This window comes from Mus caroli, chromosome 16, assembly GCF_900094665.2.
Source record: "Mus caroli chromosome 16, CAROLI_EIJ_v1.1, whole genome shotgun sequence".
Classification (NCBI taxonomy): domain Eukaryota; kingdom Metazoa; phylum Chordata; class Mammalia; order Rodentia; family Muridae; genus Mus; species Mus caroli.
In genome coordinates, this window is record NC_034585.1 from 10,173,481 (window position 1) to 10,183,534 (window position 10,054).

Consider the following 10,054-nt stretch of genomic DNA (forward strand, 5'->3'; position numbering starts at 1 on the left):
CCTGCCTCTGCCTCCCAAGTGCTGGGATTAAAGGCGTGCGCCACCACGCCCGGCTCTCTGAGTACTTTCTTTAACCCATGTTTGTTCTGTTGTTGTTGCTGTTGTACTATTATGGAGGTATTTGGGGGTGGAGGATGTGAGATAGGGTCTTACTATGTAATTCTGCCAATGCAGTTCTGGCCTAGAACTTTTTTTTACTTTCAATTTGATTTATTGGCCTAGAACTCTTACATTGACCAGGCAAGCTTCAGATTCACCTGCCTCTGCCTTCTTGGTGCTCAATTTAAGACATGAACTGTAAGGCCTGGCAAAGACATTCTTAAACCTAGATTAAATGGTTTCTTACTTGATAAACTCAATAAAATTTATTGCATTAAGTTGGTCAAGGTGGTAAGGCCTGTAACCCACCACTAAATGGTTAGCCTGGGCTACAGAGTGAGATTCTGTCTCAAAATAATCAAAGAGCTTGCTCTCTTTTCCTCCTATATAACATAGAGCAAACTACATAAACCATACCCTCCAGCATTTCAAGAGGTATCTGTCCTTGGGCAAGTGAGTTTACAAAGGTTAGAAACATTTTTTGTTTGTTTTGTTGTTTGGTTTTCCGAGACAGGGTTTCTCTGTAGTTCTGGCTGTCCTAGAACTCACTCTGTAGACCAGTCTGGCCTAGACCCCAGAAATCCGTCTGCCTCTGCCTCCCAAGTGCTGGGACTAAAGGGTCTGCACTACATCTGCCTGGCTTAGAAACATTTTTGTTCTGTGTATCTCTTAGTAATTAAAACATAACTTTAGCTCTCACAGTATTGCTAATTGACTAGGTGGTAATGACTTTGCTATATGAGCAACTGGCAAGGCTAACTGATGACAATGCTACAGGTGGTCAGTAGCCCTCCAGATAAGTGTGTCGGTGAGGACCAGACCAGACAACTTACAACAGGAATGGACATGTTCATTTATCTCAGGTTCTTTGATAGCAAAGCATCACTGGGGACATTATGTGCATCCTAGCATCCTTTTTCTTTCAAAGATTTTCAGATAACTATACTTTACCAGTTAACTATGGCTTGAAGGGTGGGGGTCATATTGAGATAGAAATGGTGCTGCATACCTCTAATAGCAGCACCAGAATTGGTAAATTCAGTCCTAGTTTGGGTTACAATATGAGACCTGTCACACACAAAAAATTATATATATGTGTGTGTGTGTGTGTGTGTGTGTGTGTATGTATGTATATGTGTGTGTATATATATATATATAAATTTTGGAAGGGCCCAAGTTATCAGAGGCTACTCTTTTAAACCCTTTTGTGATCTCTGTCCCTCACATTATCCTGAGTGTTCCACACATAAGCAGGTTTCTGTAGCATCCCATCCTAAAGCAAAATGGAAATTGTATCTAGAAAAATGTGTGAAAGACCTAAGCTATCATTTTCTCAACCTGATAGCAAACCAATACGGAAAAACTTATCAGAACTTCAAAAGCTGACCATTCCAAAGCTAGTTAGCCTAAAAACAACTTTGTACAGTTTCAACTCTCAAGGCATCCCATTAAGGGCAAGACCTGAGAACTCCTGGGAACTAACAGCATTAAAATGGAGAAGCGAGAGGCTGGAGAGATGGCTCAGTGGTTAAGAACACTAACTGCCCTTCCAGAGGTCCTGAGTTCAATTCCCAGCAACCACTTGGTGACTCAACCATCTGTAATGGGATCTGAATCCCTCTTCTTACTGTATAACTGAATAGCTGTGGCTGGCCAAGAACTCAGATACCCAAATGCCTGTGTTTCACATGTACTGGAATTAAAGGTGTCCACTTTATTTTTTGACACAAAGACATATTTAGAAGTCAGTTTAGCTAGACTGGCCAGTGAACCACACAGATCTCCCTGTCTTTGGTTCCTTGGTAGTGGGCTTGGCAAGCCCACACCACCCTTGCCTGAATTTCCATGGGTGCTGAGGCTCCAAACTCAGGCATCCATGCTTACATGGAAAGCACTGTCTCCTCTTCCCCTTGATTTGAATTTATATTCTTAGCATTATACATGTTTTTCACGGTTCCACAGCACTAATCCCTAGTCTATATATATTCTTCTTAGAACCAGGCGTTAGGTTTGAATAGTAAATGTCTCCTAGGGTCTTGGGCAATTGAATTGGTCCTCGTTAGTAGAAAGAGCTGTTTGGGTAGTGTGATGGTTTGTATATGCTAAACCCAGGGAGTGACACTATTAGAAGGTATGACCCTGTTGGGGTGGGTGTGGGCTTTTAGACCCTTATCCTAGCTTCCTGGAAGCCAGTATTCATCTAGCAGCCTTCAGATGAAGATGTAGAACTCTCAGCTCCTCCTGCGCCATGCCTGCCTGGATGCTGCTATATTCCCACCTTGATGATAATGCACTAAACCTCTGAACCTGAAAGCCAGCCCCAGTTAAATATTGTCCTTATAAGTGTTGCCTTGGGGCTGGAGAATGGCTCAGCAGGTAGGAGCTCTGACTGCTCTTCCGAAGGACCTGAGTTCAAATCCCAGCAACCACATGGTGGCTCACAACCACCCATAATGAGATCTGATGCCCTCTTCTGTACGTGTGAAGTCAGCTACAGTGTACTTATGTATAACAATATACATAAGTATGTATATTATGTTAATAATAAATCTTTAAAAAAATGTGTTGCCTTGGTCATGATGTTTGTTCACAGCAGTAAAACCCTGAACAGGTATGTTTAAGTGGTGTGGCTTTGCTAGAGAAAGTGTATCACCTTGGGGGTAGACTTCAAGAATTTAAAGATTGCATCATTTATACTTAGCTGTTTTGTGTGTGAGCTGTCAGCATCCTCATCCAGCCATGCCTACTGTGTTGACATGTGTTGCGGCCTGCCCGCAGTCCACAACACAAAGGGTTCAACTGAGAATGGCAGTTCGAGCTGAAAAGAGAGGAATCTAGACGGGGCGGAAGAAAGAACGGAGCTAAGACAACATTCTGATCAAAGCTCAATTTTACTATTTCCAGACACTCAGTTATAAAGGAAGGGGGAGGGAACCCAATATCCCGCCAAGTAACTCAGGGTCCAGTAGCAGGACGAACACGTGTGTGCCTCCAGGCAGCAAAGGCAGGGTCCAGCAGTAGGCATGGCAGGACGAATGAGCAGGAAGCTCCACCCTTGAGCAAGCAGGTTCCAGGCTGGGGGAAGGGAGGCCACAGACATGCTTTCCTGCCTTGATGGACTCTTTCTCCTCTGGAAGCATAAGCCAAAACCCCTTCCTTCTGTAAGTTGTCTTGGTCATGGTGTTCTAACACAGCAACAGAGCAGTAAATGAGACATCTTTGTGACTTATCTATAGTTATCCTTAGTCCAGCCCATCCCCTATCCGCAGAGAGATTTGTCATGTAGAACTCAGCTTCGCTGACTTCATTGCATCTGAAAATTTATAAGTTCTCATCAGTCAACTGCCATTCTCATTAACCTGGCATAGGAGACACCATATCAGATCTCAGCCCTGACATTTGCTGGTTTTGACAAAAAATACAAAACAGTGCCTGAGGCAGGCCTAGTTCTTATTTAGATGGCCTGTATCCTTCCCCTGGCTCTTGAGTTCAGATGTGATGGCTGATTAGGACCTGGCTCAACATCAGCTTGTAAGAGCTACTCAGTGAGTAATGGTGTCTTGGGCTGAGGATGGAGCTCAGTGCTAGAATACCTGCCTAGTGTGGACAAAGCAGTGCAAAACAAAAACAAAAATACTTTCGATATACTTGCCATATACTAGGCTTTGTACTAGACACTGCACATGTATTAACTTATAGATTCTGCAAATGTCACGGGAATAGACACTAGTTCTGAGCTTGTCATACTGAGGAGGCTGATCTGCACACTGGGGCCTGTGTTCATTTTGTTTGTTTGTTTGTTTGTTTTATTTGCATGTTCTGTTTTTTTGGAGTAAAAATTTTGCTATGTAGCCCTGTCTAGCCTGGTACTTACGGTGTTGCCTGGGCTGTGTTAATCCTGTTGGGCAAGAATAAAACTCCTGCCACAAATTTTTAGCCAAAATTGAAGCAAGTTTTTATTAAATACTGGCCAGGATGGTGGATACTAGCCATGTCCATACCTGGGATTCCCAGAGAATGGCTGTGAATTACAAATTAGTCCCAGTGTTTATAAAGGCAAATTCTACCAGGCTACATACATTGTGCATTTGCCCAGTCGAGGCAAGCATACATCCTGATGTACTTCCTGCCTCTGCCTCCTGAGTATGTGTGATCGATCAAGCACATCATGTGCAGTTGGGGCAACCAACCTTGTTTCCAGGAGTGAATACACGTGGCTTGTTATATCTCACTTCCTCCGTATTCTAGGAAGTTATCCATCGTGGGGCAAGTAGGGTTTATAGGTCAAAGGCATTTTGTTGCATAGCTCTCCTAAGTAATTTAAACTTAAAACATAACTTTAGCCCTCATAGCGGGTCTCATGCTGGAGGTGGTTTGCTTGCCTCAGTCTTCTTGGTGCTAGAACCACAGTGTACACAGTCTGTTAACAAGGTGTCTTAGCTCCCCTAAGCTCTTGTCTTTGTGGCCGCTGTGGGTAGCAATGGCGAGTCTTAGAAACGTACCCTACTACCAGAAATATGTGCCCTTTGCCCCCTACCTTTTGTGAGTGTGGGGTGCTGTTTTTTATTTTATCGTTTTGAGAGACAGCTTAGTTGGTAGAGTTCTGTCTAGTGTGTATGAAGCCCTGGGTTCAATTCACAGTTGCACAGAAACAAGGTGTGGTGGCACACACCTGCTCTTGGCTTCTAGGAGCTTAAAGCAGGAGGATCTAGAGTTTGAGGCCAGCCTGGACTGTATATGACCTCCACACACACCTACCCCTTAAAAAAGAAAAGGACAGAGAGAGAGAGAGAGAGAGAGAGAGAGAACGAACTTGAGTAGAATGACAGTAATCTTACACAGCGACCGTTCATCCATCCTGTTCACCCACAGACTTTATGATGCATTACAGCAGCGTCCTGAGTCTGAAAGTCTCTATGTGTATGGATCCCAGAATTATTTGCTGAGAGATGGAGGAGCCTCAGAAAAATGACCTGAACATGAGAGAGCAGGAGGAAGAGCATCCTGTCAGAAGCAGTGGCCCTCAGATTTCCGTGAGTGAGTTCTCCTGCCACTGCTGTTACGACACCCTGGTTAACCCCACCACCTTGAACTGTGGCCACAGCTTCTGCCGGCACTGCCTAGCTTTATGGTGGATGTCTTCAAAGAAGACAGAGTGTCCAGAATGCAGAGAAAAATGGGAAGGTTTTCCTAAAGTCAACATTCTCCTCAGGTAACACTGGGTCCTATTGACAGCATGATGTACAGTGTGGTTTCTCTGTGGGAACTGCTGTTTATAAAGAAGCAGACTTGAGGCAGATTACTCTAGGAGCTTGGAACCAAAATCCAGATTCCTTTCTTACAAGTGGTTGTCATCTGTCCTTCCGTTTTATTTATTTTTTAGGCAAGGTCTCACTACATGATGTCTGGCTGCCATGGACCTGCTGTGTAGATTAGGCTGACCTTGAATTCACTGATCTGCCTGCCTCCTGAGTTCCATTCCCACTACCTTCCCTATTGTCCCCTGAACCCACCTTGTGTTTTAGTATTTTAAGACTAAGCCTCAGTCAACTCAGGTTGGCTTCAAACTCACACTGCCTCTTGCCTTAGCCTCCTGAATTATAGGCACAGGCCGACATGCCTAGCTGATTGTTATGTTCCAATGGGAAGAAACAGAAATACATTTCTGGTTATGACCATTGCTTATAATCCCCTACCCTAGAACACTTCTTTCTGATTTATACTTATGAGTAAAATAATAAAACTATGCAATTAGAAGTAACTGGTGCTAATTTTCTTCTTTTTTTTTTTAATTAGGTATTTTCTTCATTTACATTTTTTGTACTTTTTTTTTTATATATTTTCTTATTACATATTTTCCTCAATTACATTTCNAATNCTATCCNAAAANTCCCCNATACNCCCNCCCCCCCNGTCCCCTACCCACCCATTCCCANTTTTTGGCCCTGGNNTTCCCCTGTACTGGGGCATATAAAGTTTGCNNGTCCAATGGGCCTCTCTTTCCAGTGATGGCCNACTAGGCCATCTTTTGATACATATGCAGCTAGAGTCAAGAGCTCCGGGGTACTGGTTAGTTCATAATGTTGTTGCTCCTACAGGGTTGCAGATCTCTTTAGCTCCTTGGATACTTTCTCTAGCTCCTCCATTGGGGGCCCTGTGATCCATCCAATACCTGACTGTGACCATCCACTTCTGTGTTTGCTAGGCCCCGGCATAGTCTCACAAGAGACAGCTATATCAGGGTCCTTTCAGCAAACGCTTGCTAATGTATGCAATGGTGTCATCGTTTGGAAGCTAATTATGGGATGGATCCCTGGATATGGCAGTCTCTAGATGGTCCATCCTTTTGTCTCAGCTCCAAGCTAATTTTCTTAATATGTAAGTAAAACCTGTGGCTGGCATCACCTGGTAGAGTTTCTTTCACAACCAGCCACAAACCCTTTCACATGGTTGGTTCTTCCTGCTTCCATGCAGTAGGGCCTTTCCAGTTTTTGTTTGATTTGGTTTTGGTTTCTTTTTATTTGTATGTATGATTTTTATCTGCATGTGTGTATGTGTATCTTACTTGTGCCTGCTACCTGAGGAAGTTAGAAGAAAGTATTGGGTGCCCTGGAACTGGAGCTCTGGTTGTGAGCCATTATATGAGTTCTAGGGATCAAACTCAGGTCCTCTGCAAGAGCAGCAACACTCTTACAGAATCTCTTCAGCTCCTCCTAGTTTTTGTTTGTTGTTGGTGATATGTGTGTGTGTGTGTGTGTGTGTGTGTGTGTGTGTGTGTGTAGGGGTTGATTTGTTCCTTTGATTCTTCTTTTTTTTTTTTTTAATTTTATATGAGCACACTGTAGCTGTCTTCAGACACACCAGAAGAAGGCATCAGATCTCATTACAGATGGTCATGAGCCACCATGTGGTTGCTGGGAATTGAACTCAGGACCTCTGGAAGAGCAGTCAGTGCTCTCAACCACTGAGCCATCTCTCCAGCCCTTGATTGTACTTTGAGACAGTGTCTCACTATATACTTTAGAGTTCTGTCTGCCTTTGATAGGATTGAATTCATATGCTACCATGCCCAGTGCCTTGGAGGCTCTCATTCTTTTTCTTCTTATTTCCTTAGCAATATGCCTTAGTTAGGCAACCTCACTCAGATCACTAGAATACCCAAAAAGTCCATGAACCCTTTAACCCAACATTGTTTTATAAAAATAAGTGGTATTCTACTAGGAGATTTCAATATTCTAGGCTCAGCAGATCATAGTACTTGCCACTCAAGCATGATGACCAGAGTTTGATGATAGGAGGGGAGATCAGGTTCCTGAAAGTTGTCATCTAACCCCCACATGTGCATGACCACACTCACACAATGGACACATATGTGAACATAATCATTGTAAGTAATTAAGTCAGTCTCATTGTGTCACCCAGGCTACCTGTACCTGTCTATGTATATCAGGCTAGCCTGGAACTCACAGAGTTCTGCCCTTGGAGTGCTACGATTAAGGACATGTGCACCATACCTGACAATATCAAAGGTTGGGTGGTAAATATTTCGCTGCCATTTATGAGGCCTTAGATTTAGTACCCAGTACTTTCTGGGAAAAAGACTGGTACCTAAATATCTCATTTGGCTGTTTCCTTAATGGGAGCACATAGATTGTTGTGAATTTTTTGTTTTTATCATAAAGCAGAACTCTTTGTTGCTCTTCTGGGCTTCTCTGGATTATGAAATGTCTGTATTGATGGGTGTAGTCCCTGAATGCTATATCTTGTCAAACACCTGTTCTGTGATTTCTCTCTTCTCCACAGGGATGCCATTGAAAAGTTATTTCCTGATGCCATTAGAATGCGAGTTGAAGACATTCAGCAGAATAATGATGTAGTCCAAAGTCTTGCAGCCTTTCAGAAATATGGGAATGATCAGAGTCCCGTAGCTCCCAGCACAGGGCGAGTAAATCATCAGAGAGGAGGGGGATTCTTCTCCGGTGTACTCACAGCTTTAACTGCTGTGGCAGTAAGTTTGGCTGTTTAATCTGTACCGTGCGTCAACCCCCAGTGCGTCTGATATAACTTAAACAGTTGATGGTGTAACCATGTCTAAGTCATTGTAGCCATTAGATTTGTGTTGCATGTTGATAACTGAGACCATATAATAGTTGTTGGCTGGGTAGGGGTTAGCTCTGTTCTTATTCAGCCCTCTTCCTGACCTGTTCAGTGGTGTCATGATGACCCCCATTTTAGAGCTCAGGAAAAGGGCAGAACAAGACTTGAGAAACCATGTCTGCACTGTTATGGGATTCTTTCTTTCTTTCTCTCTTTCTCTTCTTTCTTTCTTTCTTTCTTTCTTTCTTTTTTTCTTTCTTTGGAGGTCCTTCATATTTTTTAAAGATTTATTTATTTATTTCATGCATGTGAGTACACTGTCACTGTCTTCAGATACACCAGAAGAGGGTATCGGATCCCATTACAGATGGTTGTGAGCCATTATGTGGTTGCTGGGAATTGAACTCAGGACCTCTGGAAGAGCAGTCAGCGCTCTTAACTGCTGAGCCATTTCTCCATCCCTTTTATGCAATTCTTAATAGCACACAGGTCACTGCCAATGGAAAGACTGCTTAAGTCAAGTCCTCTGAAGTTCTTAATATTTCCCTGTAGAAAAGGCAAATGACTTGGTGAGGTCAGGGACACAATTGCTCCTAGATTGTCTGCCATGTACCCTTTCCAGACCTTTGCACAGCCATGAGCACAAATGAGCCTAGAGACATTGTGTCCTCACTTCTCTAGGACTCAGGTTGCCTTCTTTCTTGAAGAGACTTGGTGTCATTTCTCAGACTCAGCCCCTTCCTTGCCCTGCCCCATCCTCACATCCTCAAAAACTGACCTTTCACTTCTGACCTCCTCTCTCCTTCCAGGTCATCCTGCTTGTGTATCATTGGCGCAGCAGAGAATCTGAACATGGCCTCCTGGTGCACAAGGCTGTAGATAAGTGGACGACGGAAGAAGTTGTCCTCTGGTTAGAACAGCTAGGACCTTGGGCCTCCCTGTACAGAGACAGGTTCTTATCTGAAAGAGTAAATGGAAGGTGAGAAAAAAAACCTGGCACACCAGGGTAGGTGTGGTGGTGCAGGCCCTAAATCTTAGAGGCAGGCAGATCTCTTGTGAGTGTAAGGCCAGCCTGGCAAGTTCCAGGCCACAGGGTGACATAAAGAAATCCTGTCCATACCAGACATATTTCTAGATGGATTTGAGATACGTTCTACCTGCCACAAATCCTTTCTTATAGAAGTGAATAAGCATGAGCTTGTAAGGTCTTCACAAATATGTAAAACCATTTCCAGTCATTTCCTGACTCCCAGAAAAAAACTCATTTTCTTCCTGGTCCACCCTCACTTCTTCTCCCTCAGCAGATTTTATTATCTTTATTAAAAAATGGCTTTGCCTGTAGTTCTTGCATATTATGTAATCATAGAACATGGAACCCTTGTGTGCAGCTCTTTCCCTCAGTCTGATTTCAAGGCTCACACATGTTGTAGCATCATCTATGCTTTATTTTATCTCTGAAAAACTCCTTGTATAGGTAGATCAGATTGTCAGTTCCTCACTTGGCAGGTATCTGAGTTGATTTTATTTGTAGCTATTTTGAATAGTGCTGCTAAAATCATTCCTGCACAGGGTTTTGTGTAAATATGTATTCTGAGAACTCTCTATGAGGAATGGCCACATCCCAGGATCTGTCTGTGTTTACTTTTCAAAGATGTTGTCGAGTAATAGTTTAATTTCTATCTTAACTTCTCATTATGAAAGTAACCTTTGGTCGGGCGTGGTGGCGCACGCCTTTAATCCCAGGATTTGGGAGGCAGAGGCAGGTGGATTTCTGAGTTTGAGGCCACCGTGGTCTACAAAAGTGAGTTCCAGGACAGCCAGGGCTACAGAGAAATCCTGTCTCAAAAAAACAAAAAAA

The 10,054-nt window shown here is 43.3% G+C and overlaps 1 protein-coding gene across 3 annotated transcripts in view; it reads left to right on the top strand.

The window, feature by feature from the left end:
• Window positions 1-10,054, top strand: part of Bfar (bifunctional apoptosis regulator) — a 30,106-nt gene that overhangs the window by 8,870 nt on the left and 11,182 nt on the right. Inside the window, exons 2-4 of one of the 3 annotated variants that reach the window (XM_021184962.2) lie at window positions 4,972-5,311; window positions 7,903-8,107; window positions 9,006-9,175. In XM_021184962.2, the coding sequence (XP_021040621.1) occupies window positions 5,049-5,311; window positions 7,903-8,107; window positions 9,006-9,175 (638 nt within the window). In that variant the 5' untranslated portion in view covers window positions 4,972-5,048. Of the gene's footprint in view, window positions 1-4,971; window positions 5,312-6,394; window positions 6,478-7,902; window positions 8,108-9,005; window positions 9,176-10,054 lie in introns of those variants that run through there. The other 2 variants (XM_021184963.2, XM_029470513.1) reach the window with 2 other exon arrangements.